At 35.9% G+C, this 24,644-nt stretch overlaps 1 protein-coding gene across 1 annotated transcript in view; it reads right to left on the bottom strand.

The window, feature by feature from the left end:
• Window positions 1-24,644, bottom strand: part of BMPR2 (bone morphogenetic protein receptor, type II (serine/threonine kinase)) — a 149,133-nt gene that overhangs the window by 10,277 nt on the left and 114,212 nt on the right. The window contains exons 6-11 of the mRNA XM_010860989.1: window positions 22,307-22,537; window positions 21,442-21,556; window positions 16,616-16,776; window positions 15,216-15,363; window positions 12,350-12,486; window positions 2,864-3,036 (exon numbers count right to left, since the gene is read on the bottom strand). Coding sequence (XP_010859291.1) covers window positions 2,864-3,036; window positions 12,350-12,486; window positions 15,216-15,363; window positions 16,616-16,776; window positions 21,442-21,556; window positions 22,307-22,537 — 965 coding nt within the window. The remainder of the gene's footprint in view (window positions 1-2,863; window positions 3,037-12,349; window positions 12,487-15,215; window positions 15,364-16,615; window positions 16,777-21,441; window positions 21,557-22,306; window positions 22,538-24,644) is intronic.

Genomic DNA, 24,644 nt, shown 5'->3' with positions numbered 1-24,644 from the left:
GACATAAATGTCCATGAAAGAAGGAACCAAGACACTTGTCTTTTGTGTTTCTGTAATTCTAGATACACAGTGGCTACTCAACAAATATATTACCAATTAAGTTCCAAATGGTAAAAAGAATACAAGCTTTTAGGCTGTTCCAAAGTGCTCCATTAAGTGGCATACTCTAGCAAAGGAACATATCTTCCTAGGTAGAGACTGAGCCATATCAATGGAAGTCCTAGAGCCTAGAGTATAAGGCAGAATGTGATACTCAGATTAAAAAAAAAAAAAATCTAAGACTCAGAACTGCTCTCCAGTTTACCAAGGGTTTTACACTGTAACTGTCACATCTTGAGAATGATGGTTCTTGGGCAGCATACTGTAATCTAGTTATGTTTTTAAAAATAAAAACCAGGCCAAGATACCTAAGCAACCCAATATTGTTCACTGATAGGTGAACAAATATACTATATGATTTTACTTTTATGTTGAATCTAAAAAACCAAACAAATGAACAAACAAAACTAAACAGAAACACAGGCAGGGATACAGAGAAGAAACAGGCAGGAGCCAGAGAAGAAGGGGTTGGAGGGAAGAAAAGGATAGGTGAAGGAGACGAAGAGGTATAAAATTCTACTTTCAGAATAAATGAGTCATAGGTATGAAATGCACACTGGGGGGAATACAGTAAATAACTATGTGATATCTTTGTATGGTGATATACCATAACTAGACTTATCTTGGTGATCATTTTGAAATGTACAGAAATAACAAATCACTATGTTGTATAACACAAACTAACATAATGTTGTAGGTTAATTATATTTTTTAAAAAAACTCACAGAAAAAGCAATAAGATCTGTGGTTAACACAGGCAGAGGGGAACAGGTAAGGGGAATGGGATAAAGGCAGTCAAAGGTCTTTCAGTTGTAAGATAAATAAGTACTAGGGATCTAATATATAGGATACAAACAATTAACACTGCTCTATGCTATATATGAAAGGTGTTAAGACCGAGTTCCCTGGTGACACAGTGGCTAAGACTCTGAGTTTCCAATGCAGGGTATGCATGTTTGATCCCTGATTGGGGAACTTAGATCCCACATACTGCTTGACATGGCCAAAAAATAAAACAAACAAAAAATAAAATGAAAACTGTTAACAGAGTAAATCCTAAGAGTTCTCATTACAAGGGGAAAAACTGTTTTTTACCTATTTCCTTAATTTTTTATCTATATGAGAATGATGAATATTCACTAAACATTGTAATAATCATTTTATGTATGTAAGTCAAATGATCATTCTACACATGTTAAATTTATAGAGTGCTACATGTCAATTATATCTCAATAAAACTGAAAAGAAAAATAACATAAAAGTGAAGGGTAGTTTAAAATCAAGTATAAACAATCAAATATAGACAATGGGAACATTAACAGATACAAGCATTACAGGAGAAAAGCAACAACTAAAGGAAAACTGCTATGAAGAAAAACTGCTGAAGTTATGAGGCGAATGACAGGAAGGGGAGGAACAGAAAAGCTTTTGTATTGCACAAGAGGGATGGAGGGAAAGAGTCAATACAACGAACCCTAGAGTAGAATGAATGTGAGATGAATTACTATTTGAAGGAAAATTCCAAAGTCACAGGACATGAAGAGCAGCACAGGGTACAACTGAATGGCTCAGAAGGCAAAAATGGCCACAGCAAAGGAAAGCATCAAAAAAAAAAAAAAAGGATTTCCTCCTCCCAGTTAAGGAAAGTTAAAGCACTTAAAGTAAAAGTAGCTGACTCTTATGAGACGTACAAATAGCATACTAAGGCACACAGAAAACACAGAGATAAGGGGTGATGGAAGCAGAAGACTATCTTCAAGGTATTTGTAAGGTGAGAAATTTATATTTAGAAATGCTAATTTCTATCTTCCTTAACTTGCTGATATATTAATAACAGAAATAAAGGTTTATACCCTGAAGGTAATTCAGTCCAAGCACAAGCAGTGTAAACCCAATGTGGGATCCATAGTTCAGAATACAAATTTTCTTGAAAAATTAGAACAGAAAATATCAAAGAAAATGATTCAAGAATTCAGTTATTTTTTATCTCAATTTTCCCTGCTTACTCTTTCTTTTCTGAATCCTTCTCTGAAAAATTTTAACATGTTTTATTTAGATAAAACGAAAATTTGTGGGAAGACTTTATCCCCTAAACACAGAATGAAGAAACACAGATTACATGGTCTGAAAAGTTTCAAGTTTTAGAATTTTTTCTAAAAGCCCTTCTAAGAAGTTCTAATAAAGACAGCTTAAAAAAAAAATCATGGTTCTAATAAAGAAATGTCTCATAAAACAAAGTTCATGATGAGACAAAAAGACTTATGAACTGCTTTCATGTAAAAGTAGCAGCATTCTATAAAGAAAGACCACTGGATAGGGAATCTGGAAACCCTAGTTTCCAGTGAAGCAATGGTTAGATACATATGCAAGTTCACAGTTCTATTTGCTTTAAACAAACAAAATTCAGGGGAAAAAGAAATAAAAACCACGAAGGATAATCAAGACAAAATAGTACGCAGAAGTGCTTATAAAACTTTTGGAACTATGAAAATGCTTTTCCTTTATTATTGTAGGGAACTTTGTGCATTAACAAAGACTAATCTTTTACTGTATTGTTAGATATAAAAACCTATGGATTTCATCTTGCACTTACATTAAACAAGAATATTCAGTAAAAGAACAGGAATACTGAAAGAAAAGTTATGACATTAGACTGTACCAGTTAATCACTGTATGCTTAGACTGTTTTAATAGTATTTATTTTCTGTTCTCTAGTGTCAGATTTAAATTCTGACAGACGGATTCCAAACCCTTAGTGTCTTACCGCTCATTCTGCATAGCAGTAGACATTGGATTGACTGTTGGGCTCACAGACTTGTTTCTTTCCCATATCATCATAAGTTCAGCCATCCTCTCTTCAGCACACTGAGCAGTAAGCCGAGCCTCTGCATCCTGGTCCCAACAGTCTTCGATTGTCTCCTTGAGTGATCTCACTGCCTGTAATAAAGTATATGTCAAACACTGTCTCTTACCAAAATATAACTGAATTTTTTTAGTGACATGAGGTGAAAGAAAAAATATCAATTTTATTTAACCAATATTTTACATAGCTATAATAAAATATCTTAAGACATCAGAGATTTGTAAAGGGCCGTATTCTCAAAAGGTGAGGAACAAGTACAGTAAGAAAATTTTAATTGAACACATTGAAGAATTATCCACAAGAGCAAGCAGTTGTAGTAAGTCATACGTATCCTCAATGCCGTGTGTTTATGTTGTTGTGCATCCACAGCACTGTTATTTCAATCAAGAGCCACTAATTCTACTTCAAAAATGAGTTTAAAAAATTTTGACACTAGACTGTCTTCAATCTCTAAGCTCTTCCTCCTTTACTCCTAGTAGTGTGCTTCATTCTAATCATAAATCTTAAAAGCCTGACACTTTCTTCTTATTTAAACTAGTTTCATTAGTAGTATCAAAATCAGTCCTATTCTGTAACATTCATATATATCTGCAATGAACAGCAGTGTTCCGTTTGGAGAAAGTTGGTGCAAACTCCCTTTTAAAAAGACAGACTTTATATACTTTGATGGACTGGCATCCAGAATTCTTACTCACACTTGTACTCTGATTTTTTTATTAGGTGTCAAGCTCTTCACCTGCCAGTACATTTCTTGTGTCTTCAAGACACTTCCAAAATAGTAAGGCCAGGATTGCCAGATTTAACAAGTAAAAATATAGGATACTACTTACTTAATTTTAGTTTCAGATAATTGGACAAACCATTTTTTAGAGTAGGTATATTCTTGCCAATTCATAAATCAAAGTATTTTATCTGGCAAGCCTATTTTAAGCTAAAAATTTCTGTAAGGAATCTTGGTAACATTTTTAATGTTTCCTAATAATTTGTGTTCTGTAACAACTTGAACCTTAGGTCTCTGGGAAACATCTGTTGTTGCTGTTGTTCACTCACTCCGCTGAATCCGACTCTTTGCGACCCCATGGACTGCAGCACACCAGGGTTCCCTGTCCTTCACCATCTCCCAGAACTTGCTCAAATTCATGTCCATTGAGTCAATGGTGTCATCAAACCATCTTGTCTTCTCTTGTCCCCTTCTCCTCCTGCCTTCAATCTTTCCCAGGATCAGGATCTTTTCTAATGAGTCAGCTCTTTGTATCCAGTGGCCAAAGTACTGGAGCTTCAACTTCAGCATCAGTCCTTCCAATGAATATTCAGGATTTATTTCCTTTAGGATTGACTGGTTGGATCTCCTTGCAATCCAAGGGACTCTCAAGAGTCTTCTCCAACACCACAGTTCACAAAAGCATAAATTTTGGGGTGCTCAGCCTTCTTTAAGGTCCAACTCTCACATCCATACCTGACTACCAGAAAAACCATAGCTCTGACTAAATGGACCTATGTTTGCAAAGTAATGTCTCTGCTTTTTAATATGCTGTCTAGGTTTGTCTGGGCAACATGATAGTGTTCTTTCTGAATACAGGCTCACTGGGTACACGCACCACAGTCTACCCTTAATACCATTTTCCCCTGGCTCTTCTGAGTTGTCTGCCTCAGTACAGTACTGCTGATTCTCCAATCCTGCCCAGAACACAGATCAAAGAGTGTATCTTTTAAGACTCAACTTTACTTTGAGTTTTGAAATCTATTTAAAAGTATGTTCCAGGCTCTATTGAGTAAAAATTAAAATATGAACAATAGACATAAAACACCAACAATCTTTTCATTAAGCAATAAAAATCTACCTATTTCTTAAGATATGGAAGAACCGGAAGAATATATAATGATAATCTTGAGTTTAATAGCAAGTGTATCATCTCCCTGAGGTAAAAGTTTGGTGTTTATAAGTATGGTTGAGTCTGTTATCGATAGCAGTCATGTTCTATAAAGTTGTGTGCACTGAATTAATGATGAAACATTAATCCTAGAGGAAATCCTGTGAGTCTCTGAATATAACATTTTCATCAACTGATCAATAAATAATCTTGTTTTACTTGTGTTTCTGTTTAAAGACACCTTTTAAAATATATATTATCAGTTTAAGTCAGATAGAAAAGGAGAAATACTGTATGACATCCTTTATATGTGGTATCCACAAAGAGATGATACAAATGAAATTACAAAACACAAAGAGACTCACATACTTAGAAAACAACTTATGGTTGCCTATACACACTGCTGTATTTAAAATGGATAACCAACATGGACCTGCTGGAACTCTGTTCAATGTTATGAACAGGAACTCTGTTCAATGTTATGTGGCAGCTTGAATGGGAGGTGAGTTTCAGGAAGAATGGGTTTATGTATACGTATGGCTGAGTCCCTTCACTGTTCACCTGAAACTATCACAACATTGTTAATTGGCTATACTCCAATACAAAAAAACAAGTTAAAAAATACATAAAATCACTTCATTAATTTGTACTCATGGTCACAGCACTACACCCCATGCCCTAATGGAGTTTATCTAGAACATGTTTTCCTTTCTTCATAAGGAATATCAAACTTTTCTTGTGCTTAGGAATATCACATAAGAGTTCAGCGTTATACTTAAGGGCTATTTTAAATGGTGAAATCACCAAAAAACGCAAAAAAAAAAAAAAAAAGTGAAAAATAGGGCAGTGAATACATTGCAAAAAAGATACTTTTTTACAATACAAGATATGAAACACGAAAGCCTTATTAGACCTTCAGTTGGGAACATGTACATCTGAACTCAAAATTTTCACTGCTCTGCACACATACACAAATGACTGGGACAGTGTTCTGACTAATGATTTGGGGATTACAAACACACTCTGGCAAGTAGTTGAATGCCAAATATGAAATTCATGAATAATGAGGAAAGACTATATTTAATGAATTTAAAAATGACTTGGATTTTAAGATAACTCAAGAAACTCAAGAATAACTAACTTTTTATGATAAATATACCTCTAAAAACTAGTTATATATTTACCTTAGTATATTTGTAATATTGGTTTGAAAAAATGAACTCGTCGTAAGTTATGAAGAGAGGAATTTTTCTTTTCCTTTTGAAATAATTTCAAACGTACTTTTCTTTTCTTTCATGATCTTGACATTTTAAAAGACTATGCAGACCTAAAAGTAGCCCAGTTACTTTTGAAAATGTTCCTCAATTTATCTGATATTTCCTCCTGACCAAATTCAAAGTTTGCATCTTTGGCAGAAAATCACAGGAGAGATTGCTGTTCTTCCCACTGTTCTTCCTATCATGTACACATTTTTTATTTGTCCCATTACTAGAGAACTTAACCTTAACCACATGACTAAGTTGGTGTCTGCCAGGTATCTTCCCTGTAAAGTTCCATTTTTCCTTTAATAATTAATTACTGTTTTGGGAGGGGGAGAGTACTCAAAGCTCCTGTATACATCTTGTTCTGCATTCAACTTTTCACCCATTGGCTTCAGCATCTCTTGCTGTTTCTTGGATGAATCAATTATTTCTATGACACTTGCCAGTAAGAAGACATTTAAAAAGTGATAGTAAATCCATAACAGGAATATAGATAAAGTGCATATAAGTAAGAAAAACAAACACCTTTAAAATATGCTAAAATGCTCAACCTTATTCACCATGTTGAGGTAGTACAATGAAGTAGTTAAGAATATTAGTTCCAAATTTGTAGTATTAGTACCAGCTCAATCAAGATCCTGTTTTCAAATACTGCCTTTATTTTTTACTAGGTGCAAATCAAAATAAGATTTATTTTTCCCTAACACATTAACTGATGAGAAGAACTGACTCATTGGAAAAGACCCTGATGCTGGGAAAGGTTGAAGGCAGGAGAAGGGGATGACAGAGGATGAGATGTTGGATGGCATCACTGACTCAATGGACATAAATCTGAGCAAGCTCTGGGAGCGTGTGATGGACAGGGAAGGCTGGTGTGCTGCAGTCCATGCGGTCATAAAGAGTTGGACACAACTGAGCGACTGAACTGAACTGAGCGCATTAACAAAAACAAAATTGCATACCACCTAGTGTTAGTGATGGGAAAACAGGCACTTGTATATTATTATTGGGAGTGCCATCACTTTGGAGGGTAAATTTGTATTTTAAAACTTACCCATGAAAAAACCTCCATGTCTGGATGGCTTTAGGAAGGAATTCAACCAAACATTAAAAAAAATAATAATAATGCCAAGTCTTAACAAGTCTTCCAGAAAATCAAACAAGGAAGGTTATTTCCTAATTCATTCTGTGAGGACATTAGTCAAAACAAAGCAGAGCAAGGAACTTTGGGAGGAAAAGCACTGAAAACTTCGCAAATATCATAATCAACTTTACTGAAACTCTGGATGTTAGTCAAATGTTTACAGCAACCAACTTAAAAACATAAATAGAAGGAGAAAGGTCACTGAAACAGGCTAGGAGACTCTGTCGTGTTTTAATTTAGAGCTGCCCCTGGAGTGATGGCAAATATGAAGATGGCAGTCCGTTTTTCCCAAGACAGGCACCTGTTCCCAGAGGGAACAGAGTGACCTTGTTTCCAAGGGAATTATGCTGTCTGTTTTGACATGTCTTCCCTTGAAGATCCAATGCAATAGGCCTGTCTTTGTTCTACCTAACTCAGAACTCTCTTAGCATAGGGAAGTGGCTATGACTAAGTGCGTAACATTCTTTGGAAAAATTGAAAGACCAAAGAACAAATGCTACAGCCTGGGGCAAAATGTAATAGTTGAGGCACACAAAAGAAATGCTTGAAAGTCAAGGAAGAAAAACTGGGTGTGAGAAACTTTGGGGAATAAGGGCATTGAAAAGCTTCTGCATATACTGAAGAATCTAAAAATCCACACACAAGTTCAGAGCAGGATGCAAGCTCAGAGAAGACCACAAGCTTTCACAGCTGACTGGCTCAGCCAATGAGAAGACTCGGAGAGTCTTTTCCTTTTTTGTTTCCTTTTTGTCCATAATGATATCCAAAAAGTGATTTTAAACAAAAAATTACAAAGCATGTGAAGAAACAAGAAACTATGCCCCATTCACAGGAATGAAGAAAGGAACAGAACTGTCCCACAGGAAATACAGACATTGGAGTTACTGGCAAAGACTTTAAATATGCTCAAAGAACTAGAAACCATGGATAACGAATGAAAGGAAACTGGGAAAACAACACCTCAACAAATGGAGAATAGCAATTAAGAGATAGAAATTGTAGAAAGGAGTTTAAAAGAAACTTGGGAGGTCAACAGTAAAAACACTGAAATGAAGAATTCACCAGACTGGTTAATTGAGGATTTGAGCAGAGAGAAAAAAGAATTACTAAACATGAAGATAGGAAATAAAAATTACCTAGTCTGAGAAGCAGAAACAAAAAAAGAATGAAGAAAATGAATAGAGCCTAAAAGACTTGTGAGGCACCATTAACCACATCAAACTACACAAAATGAGTGACAGCCCCAGAAGAAAAAATGGAGAAAGAATATTTGAAGAAGTAATAATTCAATAACTTTCCAAATTTAGTAAAAGAAATGAATCTACACATCCAAGAAACTCAATGAACTCAAGGAGAGTTCCATACTGAGACACATTATGATCAAATTATAAAATGCCAAAGAAGAAAAGAGAATCTTGACAGCAGCAAGAAAAGCCACTTGAAATAAACAGTTCGGTTCAGTCACTCAGTCTTGTCTGACTCTTTGCGATCCCATGGACTACAGACACCAGTTCTCCCTGTCCATCACCAACTCCCAGAGCCTACTCCAACTCATGTCCACTGAGTTGGTGATGCCATCCAACCATCTCACCCTCTGTGGTTCCCTTCTCTCCCCGCCTTCAATATTTCCCAGCATCAGGACCTTTTTCAGTAGACAATTTAATAAAATATATCATATCATCATTTGATATGACTAGAGCCCATATCAAAACATTTGATGACTGCATTTATGTAAAAATCATTAACTTTCTCATCTAACACAAGAGGGAGCTCTATAAAGGTGGAGGCTATATCTAGTGCTCTCTATATTAAGCACACAATACACAGGATTCATTTAGTGAATGTTAATGAATAAATTCAGAGAAGGCAATGGCAACCCACTCCAGTACTCTTGCCTGGAAAATCCCATGGACAGAGGAGCGTGGTGGGCTGCAGTCCATGACGTCGCTAAGAGTTGGACACGACAGAGGGACTTCACTTTCACTTTTCACTTTCATGCATTGGAGAAGGAAATGGCAACCCACTCCAGTGTTCCTGCCTGGAGAATCCCAGGGATGGGGGAGCCTGGTGGGCTGCCATCTACAGGGTCGCGCAGAGTTGGACACGACCGAAGTGACTTAGCAGCAGCAGCAGCAGCAATGAACAAATTCATTAACTCCAATAACCATTAACTCCAATAAACTCATTGGAAAAGATTCTGATGCTGGGAGGGATTGGCAGCAGGAGGAGAAGGGGACAACAGAGGATGAGATGGCTGGATGGCATCACTGACTCAATGGATGCGAGTCTGAGTGAACTCCAGGAGTTGGTGATGGACAGGGAGGCCTGGCCTGCTGCAATTCATGGGGTTGCAAAGAGCTGGACACAACTGAGCAACTGAACTGAACTGAACTGAATTAATAAATAAGCTGAATGACACTGTATTGGTTTCTTAATGATCTGCAGTAAGTTCAAAATTCAGTTCACTTCAGTTCAGTCGCTCAGTCGTGTCTGACTCTTTGTGACCCCATGGATTGCAGTATCCCAGGCTTCCCTGTCTATCACCAATTCCCAGAGCTGGCTCAAACTCATGTCCAATGAGTAAGTGATGCCATCCAACCATCTCATCCTCTGTCATCCCCTTTTCCTCCTGCCTTCAATCTTTCCCAGTATCAGGGTCTTTTCCAATGAGTGAGTTCTTCACATCAGCTGGCCAAAGTATTGGAGTTTCAGCTTCAGCATCAGTCCTTCCAATGAATATTCAGGACTGATTTCCTTTAGGGTGGACTGGTTGGATCTCCTTGCAGTCTAAGGAACTCTCAAGTCTTCTCCAACAACACAGTTCAAAAGCATCAATTCTTCAGTGCTCAGCTTTCTTTATAGTCCAACTCTCACATCCATACATGACTACTAGAAAAACCATAGCTTTGATTATACAGACCTTTGTTGGTAACATAATATCTCTGCTTTTTAATATGCTGTTTAGGTTGGTTCCCTGGGAATTTTTAAAATGGGTTTTTACATTCATTAATTTTTAGAAGATTTTGAGTTTTGTTACTACAAAAATGTTTTGTAATTTCAATGCAACTATGAAGCAAAATGTCTTCATAGAAAGGGGGGATATTTCATACAGAAACTATGTATTTGCTATCTAATTCTAGTACTAGATTGTCATTGCACAGAAGCAGCAGTTCTATTGACTATAGCACATTAGATTTAAATGGATTTATTGGAAGTGAACCAAATATTACTTATTTCTTACTTAGCAACCTCATCTAAATTGAGAGTAAAAAGTTTTCAGAAAAATATGCATATGGTGCATATCCCATAATGGCAGGGTTGCCAAAAGATACTTTAGAATAAGTAGTCCAATTTCTCTGGTGAAATAAAACCATTTATGGCAGATGAAGTTGTATTTTAATAGATAAAATTTCACAAAGAGATTTTTCTTTGAAGCATACTCTGTTGTGAGGCTGGCACATCTAATGAACCCTGGGAAAGGATTCAGCCTCTTACCTGACATCAAGGACCTCTTAAGAAAAAATCTGTCCCAGTTCCTACCGGAGAAGGCAATGGCACCCCACTCCAGTACTTTTGCCTAGAAAATCCCATGGACGGAGGAGCCTGGTAGGCTGCAGTCCATGGGGTCGCTACAGTCGGACATGACTGAACGACTTCACTTTGACTTTTCACTTTAACGCACTGGAGAAGGAAATGGCAACCCACTCCAGTGTTCTTGCCTGGAGAATCCCAGGGACGGCGGAGCCTGGTGGGCTGCCTTCTATGGGGTCGCACAGAGTCGGACACGACTGAAGCGACTTAGCAGCAGCAGCAGAGGGAAGGGAAGGGGAGAGGGAGGGGAGAAGAGAAGGTAAGCCTAGGGCCAAAAAAATCAGAAAAGCCAGAGGATGGTGACTTTTAAAACATCATTCCTCAAAAGGCAGTAGCTTCTAGTGACTAACATAGGATTTTCACTTCCTCATTTATGAGTCCAAGCACAACAGTACATTGTGCCAAGGACGTTTCCACAACCATAATTCTACAAAATTCCCATGTTTTTATTTTATTAAAAATTTTAGATCTGTATACAAAATAGAAATTAATACAGTATTATACTAAATTATTATACTGTATTATACAAATACAGTATTGTAAAATTAGGAGAGGATAAATGAGAGACAACATAAATAAGAATAAACATAATATTTAAAGTTATAATGGGAACTTCCAGAAGAGAAAGTTTAGAAACAAAAACAAAACCTCAGAACACTGTTAACATGAATTACTTCTGAAGGTAGGACAGGAGAAGTCTTTTCTTTTCCCATTTCCTCTTTTAGCCATTCCATTTAATTTGATTTTGTTTACCATATATAAGCATAACTTTAATTCTTCTAAAAGGTTTTTAAAATAAGAAATACAGGGTACTATCATGCAATTTAATAATTATGACATATAATGAAATACTGATCAAATGGAGAGAAAGTGATAAATCTATATATGTAATGACATGAAAAATTAGTAAAAAAACAAGCTTCAGAAATGACAGTGGATAATGAGATGATCCTACTCACATTAAAAAAATATATAAGAGTGTGTGAATATATCTGTTGTGTGCAAATGTTTGTTAAGATGCTTTTAGAATTGTAGCAACAATTTACTGAAATGGCAGGAGCCTCTGAAAATATTTCAGCATTGTAAACTTTATTTTTAATAAGCAGAATTTATACATGGTACTTTGGTTTCTTTTTGGTGCAGTTTAAATTTCTATCAGTCAGTGAATATATATGTCTGAACTAATTAACATTTTTGGTACCACTCTCAAGAGAATAAATGGAATGGAATTTCAATCATGTTTGAAATATTATCACGTTAATTATTCCAGCTGTTACCCAATGCGGCAAACTGCAGACATAAGTTAGTCTCTCTAAGGAGTATTTTATACTTGAAGAAAACAAATTAAAACACCTCTAACTTTGAAAATATACAATATCATACAAATCAAGTAAGTTAGATTTTTGGCATTAGACAACTCTAAAAACTATTACCATCAACAATCTATTTTTGCTTCAGGCAACATTTGAAACATATTCAGTCATAAGTCCTCTTTTTTAATAATTTAGTTTTTCCTTACCAGGCTATTTTCTTTCCAAGCTTCTGGGAACTTGGGTCTCTGTTTTTCCCTAGACACCAGAACCTGCATATCTTCAAAAGTGGGATGATTTCCAACCTCTGTCTGAAAAGCCATCTGGTATTCTGGTACAGATTCACCTGTGAATTTTTTTTTAAAAAGGAATAAAATTTATTATTATCATTTTGGGTTTCATGCATTATTAATAAAAGCTCTACTTGTAACAGTCTTTGATAAATTAAATGTTGCTATAAATTAAATGGTAGTTATAAATTAAATGGTAGTCCTTTTCTACATTTTATCTCACATATACTTCTTCACCATTTCCATATCTAGGATAACAGGATATCTTAATACAACTCTCTTCATTTTCCTTTATTTTTATTTTAAACTGTGGTTAAATGTATGTAACATAAAATTTACCATTTAAACCATTTCTGAATATACAGTTCTGTGGCACTAAGTGCATTCACAAAGTTGTGCGTTCATGTCCAGAACTTTTTCTGTCTTCCTAAACTGAAATTCTGTATACATTTAAAAGTAACACTCACTTTTTCCTTTTTTAAACTCTTTCTAACATTATTTCAATTCATCTTATATCTCCATTAAAATAATATTCTACAAACAAGATTTAATTGCCTTTCCTGTGCAAACATTTGATATTGCACTTTATAATTTAACAGTACAAAAGCAATAGCTATTCTTTGAATGTAGTAACTGTTTAAAAAAACATTGCTGATAGCAATGTATTAACTTAAGCTGATACAAGAATCATTTTAGTCACATATGCTTCTAAAAAACAAAAGTTCTGGATTAGGATTTTTAAAATACTATGGCCGAAGTTTCAATAATAGAAATTAAAACTTATAAGGTTCCAATAATATGTGATACTACTGTAATCACTATTTCCAGAAAAACACTTTGAGTACCCAATCAGTGAGTCAGTTCAGGAGCTCAGTCCTGTCCGACTCTTTGCGATCCCATGGACTGCAGCAGGCCAGGCCTCTCTGTCCATCACCAACTCCTGGAGTTTACTCATGTCCATTGAGTCAGTGATGCCATCCAACCATCTCATTCTCTGTCGTCCCCTTCTCCTCTCGCCTTCAATCTTTCCCACCATCAATGTCTTTTCAAATGAGTCAGTTCTTTGCATCAGATGGCCAAAGTATTAGAGTTTCAGCTTCAGCATCAGTCCTTCCAATGAATATTCAGGACTGATTTCCTTTAGGATGGACTGGTTGGATCTCCTTGCAGTCCAAGGGACTCTCAATAGTCTTCTCCAGCACCACAGTTCAAAAGCATCAATTCTTCAGTGCTCAGCTTTTTTTATAGTCCAACTCTCACATCCATACATGACTACTAGAAAAACCATAGCTTTGACTAGACAGACCTTAGTTGGCAAAGTAATGTCTCTGCTTTTTAATATGCTGTCTAGTACCCAATACGTCTATTTAATTGGAAAATATACTTCTAAATAATAACTGATTGAATTGCCAGTAATCTAAATAATTATTAACTTATTCCATTATATTTTAGAATTATAAGCTGTCGATAAATGTTTTTTCTTTTTTAGGGGCTGGGGAATTGCACTGTGTGCCATGTGGGATCTTACTTCCCTAACCATGGATCAAACCTGTGCCCCATGCAGTAGAAGCACAGATTCCTAACCACTGGACCACCATGGAAGGCGCAAATGCTCACTATTTTTGAAACAACAACAACAAAAAAATCAACCACATTACTAATCTGTTTTTATTAAGTAGTTCCATTTGTCTAATGCTGGGTCAATTCACTGTTTTTCATTTCCCCATGCTATTAATGCTGTTATTCCTACAATATAGAGACCACTTATATTGGAGAAGACTCTTGAGAGTCCCTTGGACTGCAAGGAGATCCAACCAGTCCATCCTAAAGATCAGTCCTGGGTGTTCATTGGAAGGACTGATGCTGAAGCTGAAACTCCAATACTTTGGCCACCTCATGTGAAGAGTTGACTCATTGGAAAAGACCCTGATGCTGGGAGGGATTGGGAGCAGGAGGAGAAGGGGACGACAGAGGATGAGATGGCTGGATGGCATCATCGACTCGATGGACGTGAGTTTGGGTAAACTCCAGGAGGTGGTGATGGACAGGGAGGCCTGGTGTGCTGCAATTCATGGGGTCGCAAAGAGTCGGACACAACAGAGCGACTGAACTGAACTGATGTCAAATTATTTTTATGCAACCTAAAAGAGTGCAATGCACTGGTAAATACACTGGTAATTAGTTTAAATTTTTATTAATATATCACAATGTCATTGATATAATCATAACAAAAGGAGAAAAATATATACTCATTTTGCTATTTCAAGTTAGCCTCAAATAAATATTTACATTGAATGAGTTGTTCTTTCATGAAAGGAAGGAAGACAGATAGGAAGGCATGAAGACAAGAGAAGGGAAATTTTTTTAAAAAGGAAGAAAAGGAGAATTTTAAAAAAGGAAGAAAAAGATAATCCAATGGATAGTTCACTACTTCTAATTCCTTACTGAGTCAATTCAGGTAACACTATGAAGTGCAGCTTCGAAAATGCTCAGAGGTTGCATAAGGAAATGATAACTGCTAAAGCCATCAGAGACCAAACTGAATACAGGTAAGCTATTATGAGCAATTAATTAAATCACCCTCAGATGCAAACCCGGAGTTCTTTCTAAAAAGTTTTTTCCCACTGACATCTTTCTGCTAATAATATATTTGAACACTAGATGGCAATGAAATTAAGGTTTAAATGAAAGCACAAACACATAAAAGTAGACTTAATATAGGTAGAAGAAAGATGTAACTGCTTCACTTCAAAACATACATTAATTCTGACAACAATTCCCTCACCTGGAAAGAGGTCTGTACATCTCATAAATATCTCCCAATAAATTAGTCCAAGTGCATACATATCTACTTGTTTCAAAGCTGATTCACAGTCCCTAAGGTTCACAGCTCCTTCCAGAACTTCTGGTGCCATATATCTGATTGTGCCAACCTGATAAAAAAAAGTGTTATGTATTTCAGGAAATAATGTAGCATATTCTGAAGGGCATACATTAGGCTAGAAGTTATACATAAATTCGGGTCAACAGTAGCTCAATATGCTTATTTGAACCTAAGTATGGCACTGAACCTTTTTAGATCTCATTTTTTAAAATATAAAATACCCTTTTCAGAACATCTTGGTTGCTTCTAGTTTTCGGCAATTATGAATAAAGCTGCTATGAACCTTGATGTGCAGGTGTTTGTGTGAATACAAACTGTCAACTCAACAGGGTCTATATACCTAGGAGTGTGATTGCTGGAATACTATGTTTTCCAAAGTGAATACTATCCAGCATTCCTACCAGCAAGGAGTGGGTTGCTGTAGCCCCACACTGTCTCCAGCATTTGAAATTATTGTTTTTTTTAAACCATTCAAAGGCAATGGCATCCTGTTTTGATTTGCAGTTCTTGAATCATGAAGCACGTTGAGTAACTTTCACATGCTTATCTGCCATCTATCTATATAAATACTATCTTTGGTCAGGTTTCTATTTAGATCTTCTATGTATTAATTGACTTATTTGACTTCTTACTGTTGAGTTTTAAGAGTTTTTATATTCTGGATACAAGTCCTTTATCAGATATGTGTTTTTCAAATACATTCTCCCAGTTTGAGGGTTGTTTTTTTCATTTTCTTAATACTGTCTTTCATAGAAGTTTTTAATTTTAATAAAATTCATCTTAGCAATTTTTTCTTAAAAAAAAAAATACCCTCTTGAAATAATTAAGGTGTGATTTAGTCATCCTAGTCAATAGTGCTTATGCTTATGTGTGCTTAGTTGCTCAGTCGTGTCTGACTCTTTGTGACACCATGGACTGTAGCCCACCAGGCTCCTCTGTCCATGGGATTCTCCAGACAAAAGTACTGGAGTGGGTTGCCATGCCTTCCTCCAGGGCATCTTCCCAAACCAGGGATCAAACCCAGGTCTCCCACATTGCAGGTATGCTTTACCATTTGAGCCACCAGAGAAGCCCAGTCAACAGTATTCCTCCTAATGCTTGACAAAAATAAGGTTGACTGGCAGTGATCTCCATAATGAATTGATGAACTTCATGCAGTGTTTTCTGTATATCTTAATTCTGTAATTCCTAATATGCTATAATTGGATAAGGACAACTGTCCTGAGTACTTAGTAGGTTTTTAAATTCAATTTATTATGTTTTAAAAGTATGTCAGCTTGATACCCTTTGTATGCACTCACCTCACTAATGGCTGCATTATCTTCTTCCCCTGGGCGCACCAGTCTATTTCCAGTCAGCTTCATGGACAACCCAAAGTCACTAATAACGCAGGTTCCATCATTTTTCACCAGAACATTTCTGCTGTTCAAATCTCGATGGGAAATTGCAGGTTTATAATGATCTGTTTGGATAGTTTTCAAATATTTATTAATGCTTCAGTTGCACTACTGAACACAAAATGAGCAGAAGGTAATATAAAGAAGACTGCTTTTATCCTTCCCTATACTTTTCTAATAACAAAAGGACGTAAATAAAAATTTCAACTCACAATCCTGTTTTCATTATATTTCACAACATAATTCCTTTTGCATCTATAATTAATTAAGCTTTAAACATTCAGTTGCAATTACTAGTCAATAGGATCTTGCTTCTAATTTTAACATATACTACTTTGGTCCTTTTTTTTCCCTCTAGTAGGAAAAGGAGGCAATAATAAAAGGAATATTTGGTAAAAACAAAAAGTAAATTTATCTAAAACAATTATCACTATAAAACTGGCATGGCTCTGAAATTGGTATATGTTATCTTATAACCTATGACAGAAAATCCCAGTTTTGCACTGAGGCTTAGCTATATATCTAAGCCCACCACAGTTCTTCAAATCAAACTAGAAACAGTTTTGCAATGGATTGTTTTCTGATTTTACAAAACAAAACACTATTATACTCATTCTGTTACTTGTTTATCAGAAGACGTTTATGTTCTATGAAGGCAGAGAGGACATGTTCTGCCTGATTTCAAAAGGCCTGACACACAGACACACACACACTGCCTGAAAGAATATATCCAATCAAGGAGTCTAACTAAAATCATAATTCTTTTCCTCTTGATAAGAAAACCATGGAGGAGGGAGGAAGGAAGGAAAGGACTGGGAGTTTGGAATTAGCAGATGCAAACTGTTATATATATAAAACGGAAAAACAACAAGGTCCCACTGTATAGCACAGGGAACTACATTCAATGTCCTGTGAAAAGCGACAATGGAGAAGAATATGAAAAAGAATACATGTGTACAGCTGAGTCACTCTGTAGTACAGTAGAAATTAATAGAACATTGGAAATCAACTATACTTCAATAAAATTTAAAAAAAAACTTTATATAAATCTTATATTGAAATAAAACCACAGCTCTTAAAAGGAAAAAAAAATCTATAGTACAATACTCAAAATTTAAAATAACTTCTTATATAAAGTTATATAAAGAAATAGAGCAATGAGAACAAAGTCAATGATAAAAACAAACAGAATGCTTACATTTAGGCACAAAAAGACTCAGTATTTACATTTATTACTCTCATTAACATGTATTAAACTGCAATTTCACCAACAATAAAACCAAAGACAGAAGATAATGATTCCTTTGACCAAAAAGAAATGATACAAATGAACTTACTTACAAAACAGAAAGAGACTCACAGACATAAAATGAACTTACTTACAGGGCTGGGGAGGGATAGTTAGGGAGTTTGGGATGGTCATGTACACACTGCTATATTTTAAATGGATAACCAACAAGGACTATTGTATAGCACATGGAATTCTGCTCAATGTTATGTGGTAGCCTGGATGGGAGGAGGGTTTGTGGGAGAATGGATGAATATAACTGAGACCCTTCGCTATTCACTTGCAACTATCACAACCCTGTTAATCAGTTATAGCCCAATACCAAATAAAAGCTCAAAAGGAAAAAAAAAAAGGATTCCTTTGATACGGGGAGGAAAACGCAATAGCACAACTGGAAGAAAAATAGCAATTATTAGGTTTCTAAGAGTTGATTTCTTTCTCATTTGTTCCCCTTCCTACTTACTTCCTGGTCCAGTCTTCCTAAAGTTTGTACTAACATGGCTCACTCAACTAGTAAAAGAGCTACATTTCTTATTCTGAATAAAACCAGAACATAAGTATATATGGTTTAATCTTGAGCTGATATTTATATAAGAAAATTTATAGAGATACCTGAAAATGTTTGTATAACACCATACCAATACAACGCAATGAGTCAGTGAGCCAGCAAGAGGGGAAACTAGGGTAATACTTTGTGATAATATTATAAAGGAAATAAAAGGTGGAACAACTGAGCCCACGTGCAGTAACTACTGAGCCTAGGCTCTAGAGCCCAAGAGTCACAACTACTGAAGTCCATATCCTTTCCCCCCTTCCCCTTTGGTAACCACAGTTTGTTTTCTACGTCTGTAGGTCTATTTTGTTTTGTAAATAAGTTCATTTATATCTTTTTCTGTTTGCAGACTCTACATACAAGTGATACCATATGATATTTGTTTGGCTTAATTCACTTAGTATGATAATCTCTAGGTCCATCCATGTTGCTGCAAATGGAATTATTTCATGGCTCAGTAGCATATAACACAATATTCCCTTTATATGTGTGTATAATTTATATATATTTCCCTTTTATATATATCATATATTACGTATCTTCATCTATTGATGGACATGTACGTTCCTTGGATATTGTAAATAGTGCTGCAATGAACACTGGGATACATGTATCTTTTTGAATTATCGTTTTCTCTGGATATGTGCCCAGGAATGGGACTTTAGGATAATAAGGTATCTCTATTTTTAGGTTTTTAAGGAACTTCCATACTATTCTCCATAGTGGCTGTGCCAATTTATATTTCCACCAACAGTATAAAAGGATTCCTTTCTCTACACACTCTCTCCAGCATTTATTCTTGTAGACCTTTAGATGATGGCCATTCTGACCAAAGTGATTTGCGGAATATTTTTTAAATAATTAGGTACTAAAAATTTAAATAGCTATTATACTGATGTTTTCTACAATAGCATATACTCAGTTGTTTTTTTATTTAAGGTTAACTATTCAGTAATAATATAAGGTGATGTTTAAGAATAGAATCTGTGTTTAAATAAAACTCCTATATGATGGCAATCATTCTTTCCAGCCAAAGTTTGACTGGAAAACTTTCTGAATCATGCGAGCTTTGAAAAGGAGGATAGGATGGTATTTTAATTTTTGTTTTAAGCCAGCTCTTTAAAGGAGTTATAATATTTAAGAATAAAGAAACACAATACAAATGGTTAACGCACTAAAGTAAGTGCATCAAGTTGCTGACATAGGCAATAACATTGACCAATTCTGTATTCAAGAAAAGCAAGATGTCAAGATAAATGAACTGATAAATTATTCAGGAGAAATTACTTATATATGAAGCAGCAGCTAAAAATGATGATCCATGCTATTATACAATGGAACAAAGATCTAAGAAATTGATACATTAAAAATTCTCTTCATTACGGAGGTCAGAGAAAGTGAAAAAAGAATGTATGGCAAGAAAATTGCTGTAAGGGATGTAAACGCAAAGACAGTTTTATAGCAGAGCTAATTTTGAGGGGCCTGTGATATGATATGAGGTGTACTTTGAAACAAAGTGAAGAGAACAAATATATTTAAAAAGATGCTTTGGAAAACTAGCAAAAATGTACATAAAGGCTAAATAAAACTGTAGTTATAGCACTATACTCATTGACATAATACAACCAGTCAGTATTGACACACTGGCGAAGACTGACTCCTCACCATGCATTCTCGTTATTTGAAGCAGCAATGCACCTAGCTAAAACTAACAAACACACATACACTGCACTGAAACATCCCTTGCAGCTAAGTGTGGTGGGAAAGCATGGACTAACCTCTGGGAAATAAAACAAGCACAAGAGTGGGACTTCTGGAAGTAAAAAGGGGCATTTCCTTCTATTCTTTCTTTTCTCTGATTAGCATATAGCATGATGGACAATGAGGTGATCCTGAAAACATCAGCTACATATAAAGATTAATGGAGGAGAAATATATGAGTCTGAGCCCCTAAAACTACTATGGTGCTACCAAAAGAAATGTGAAGACTGTCTCTGTCTAGATTCTTACATGAGAAAGGAAAAAAATAGTCATTCTCATTGAAATCTGTTTTATTCTCCTCCCTGATAAATTTGAACAAACCTAATGCTAGCTATGGAGAAGGCGATGGCACCCCACTCCTGTACTCTTGCCTGGAAAATCCCATGGACGAAGGAGCCTGGTAAGCCGCAGTCCATGGGGTCACTAAGAGTCGGACACGACTGAGCGACTTCACTTTCACTTTTCACTCTCATGCACTGGAGAAGGAAACGGCAACCCACTCCAGTGTTCTTGCCTGGAGAATCCCAGGGACAGGGGAGCCTGGTGGGCTGCCATCTATGGGGTCGCACAGTCACACGACTGAAGCGACTTAGCAGCAGCAGCAGCAGCAGCAGCAGCAGCAGCAGCAGCAATGCTAGCTAAGAGAAGCACTGATTTATAAAAAGATACAATTGGGTTTTATACTAAAGACCAACCAAACTACAGAATGTGTACCTAAAGAAGTAACAATGCATTTGTAGTTCATTTAAATAAGCAAAATAAATACAAGGAAAATACAATGCAGTCCAGCTAAGAGGTTCTTAAACTAGGACCAGAGAGGAACTTCAGAAGATTGAGAACCCCTACAATCACAAGAATATTTTTTAAAGTATGCCCATACGTGTATCTTTACAGGGAGAGTGTTCATAGCTTTAATTAAAATCTCAATGGAATCCATGACTTGGCTAGAGTAATGAAGTCCTTTTTCTTATTCTTCTTGTTAAATTTCAAATACGTTTCCTCACACTAGATCTTTTAAACAACTATCTGCTGTAATATAAAACATACTTTTATTCTGAAGATACAAATAAAGCTTCCCTCTGTGAATTGTGTCCCCACATGGTTTTCAGAGTCTTGTCATTGTCTTACCTCCCCGTGGTAATTCAGTATGAAGATAAGCCAATCCTCTAGTCACAGAATGAGCCAGACGGCAAGAGCTTACCCAGTCACTTGTATGGAGACTTAAATACTTGCATAGAGATCCCTATACGGAGGGAAAAAAGTAAAAGGGGAAGGGGAGAAAAAGTGGAATTACTTTATTTGAACATGAGGAGGTAAGTGAGCAACTGTATAAAGGGATTTGCATATGTCAGGATTCAAAGGAGGTCTAATGAATCATGACATTTCAGAACAGTGAAGTAAGAAAAGACATTTCTGTGGGTAGAGAAAGGAAGAGAGAATGGAAAGTAGAATTTAGACATTATCAATTTTTATGCCTCCAGTATTAAAAATTATGAAAGGTTATTTAATTTCATTTTAAAGGCTTCTTTGATTTATCAACAAGATAGAAAAACTGTTTCTTTACACGGTTTCTTTACAACTGTTTCTTTACACGGTATATTTTACCAGGACAAAACCAAATTATCCTATTATGTTTTACAAGTAGAAAACTTTTTTACAATCAGAAGGCTTTTGTAAATATATGTGTCATTGCTACTCAAGGTCCTCATCCATAAATTCTTTATTACCAGGCTGAGATAAAGAGCACGCATCAGAGTAAATGTCAATCAAAGCACTGCCTCCTTCATCAAGAAGTCTTGCTAAGAGACAGACAGAGACAGAGTGACAGAGGTTCAGGGCACTAAACAGTTTCATTCACATTCTGGGATAAAATCCTTATTTCACTGTAGACCATTAATACTCAGTTTGCAAAACAGCAACTCTCTACGTAATGGGGATCCTCTTACAAATCCAATTAACATAAATGTCAGTAAACTTTTTAAGAAGAACTTACATTGGGATAATACTCCATCACAAGCAAATACTCCATGCGTCCATCTGCAGTGACTCTCTCATCTCCAACTATAAAGCGAGCAATGTTGTCATGTTCCATCAAAGGCACTCTGTAAATGTTCTTCTCATTGATAAAATTCTGACGGTTTGCAAAGGAAAATACTTTTACAGCAACTGGACGTTCATCTAAGGAACCTTTATATACAGCTCCATATCGACCCCGGCCAATCAGCTGTAAGTTTGTTTTGAAAAAAAAGCAAGATGTTATTTCTTCACAACTGAACAATCAAATTTACTAAAGTATAAATCCGTATGTATCCAACAGGTCTCTAACGCTTAGTCTGAATTACTCCATTATCAATAAAGTAACAAATTAGGCATCCTACACAGCTCAGAAATAAGTACCATACCCAGCCCTTCCAAAGATGACAATTATAAACTCTGAACAAAATTTTTTAAAAGAAATCTAAAAATGTGGTGGAATGAACAAAAGAAGGTAGATCCTGAGGGGAGTTAACATTTAAAAGAAAGAAATGGCATAGCCTGAGATATTCATTTTATAGTGTTCAGTCTGTGAGCAGGCTGAAATCTGCACTGTGTATTGGGATCAAAAATTGCAATAGAAAATCTTTCAGGCCTCAGAAACCAGGGAACAGAATTTAGGGCAACAATTGCCGATGGAGAATGAAGGCAGAATCCCAAAAAGAAGAGTCAGAGAGTGGGAAATCCAACTAATGCGTGGGACAGACTCCAGGTAAAGGATCAATAACAAGAGATAAGTTTGTAATATGCCTAACGAAGATAACTGCCTACCAAAACCAACAATGAAATGAACACACTTTATAAGAATAGAACAGAATACAGTCTTCACAACATAATATTTATAGATTCTAGTATAATACAATAAAAAATTACTCAAAACCCCCAGCAATTTACAACTGTTCTCTTCATTTCTGGCTTCTGGAACTTCTCTGCCTTTTTACTGAAAAAAGCTTAGGAATTTACCACCATTTATTTAATGATTATTTGTTATATTTCATTCACTATTCCTAATTTAAATATTTACAAACAGATAAGATTGCCCTTTAGAAAGGCTGTATCAAAGCAAAGGTAAAAAGCAATGGTTGGATTGTTTCTTTTACTCAATCCAGAACAATATCCTAATGGTTTTAATTCATATTTTTTCCAATTTAGTAAACAGGACATCTTATTATACATTTACTAGGCATACTTCCCTGTAACTCAGATGGTAAAGAAAGTGAAGTCACTCAGTCATGTCTGACTCTTTGTGACCCCATGGACTGTAGCCTGCCAGACTCCTCTGTCCATGGGATTTTCCAGGCAAAAGTACTGGAGTGGGTTGCCATTTCCTTTTCCGGGGGATCTTCCCAACCCAGGGATTGAACCCAGGTCTCCCACATTGTAGGCAGACGCTTTACTGTCTGAGCCACCAGGGAAGCCAGATGGTAAGGAATCTGCCTGCAATTCAGGAGACCCAGGTTCGATTCCTGGATCAGGAAGATCTTCTGCAGAAGGGAATGGCAACCCACTCCAGTATTCTTGCGTGGAGAATTCAATGGACAGAAGAGCCTGGCGGGTTACAGCCCATGGGATAGCAAAGAGTGGAACACAACTGAGCGACTACCACTACTACTACTACTAGGCATACTTCTGTGAATTGACAATTCATCTCTTTTGTCTATTTTTAATGGATTGTTTATTTCATGTTGATTTCTACCAGCTCTTTATCAATTCTTTACGCACTGAAATACCTTTTTTGAATTTTGCTTTTCACTTTTACTGTATTTTCCTCCCAAAAAGAAAGTTCTTAAAATGTTTTATATACCAGATCTATCATTTAACAGTCTCTGGTTTAGACATTATACTTCAGTTATCCTAATAAACAGCATAAAAACATTCATCATGGTGAGACTTTTAACACAGGTTCTGAGATATAACCAAATTAAAATTTAATTTTATGCAAAACATAATATTTGTATGTACCTATACAATACATAAAACACAAACAAGTAATGTTTATTTGGCATCTACCATGGATTCCTTGCCTGTACATTTTCTCTGAGAATCTGTATATCTGTATTCCCATAGTCTGTTCAAGTCTCTACTCAAAGATTATCTCCTTTCTTAACATACTTTCCTTACTAACCCCTTTCTGTAACTTTCTCATCTCATTTGCATTTTTTTCTCCATAGCACTTACTACTACTTGAAATATATGGTGACCTTTCCACAATGTGGGGTTAGGGACACCTAATCTCCACATAGTCCAAAAATCCACATATAGCTTATAGGTGACCCTCATACAAACATGCTCCTTCT

The sequence above is a fragment of the Bison bison genome, unplaced genomic scaffold, assembly GCF_000754665.1.
Source record: "Bison bison bison isolate TAMUID 2011002044 unplaced genomic scaffold, Bison_UMD1.0 scf7180017864471, whole genome shotgun sequence".
Lineage (NCBI taxonomy): Eukaryota > Metazoa > Chordata > Mammalia > Artiodactyla > Bovidae > Bison > Bison bison.
This window is presented reverse-complemented; position numbering and strand designations above follow the sequence as displayed.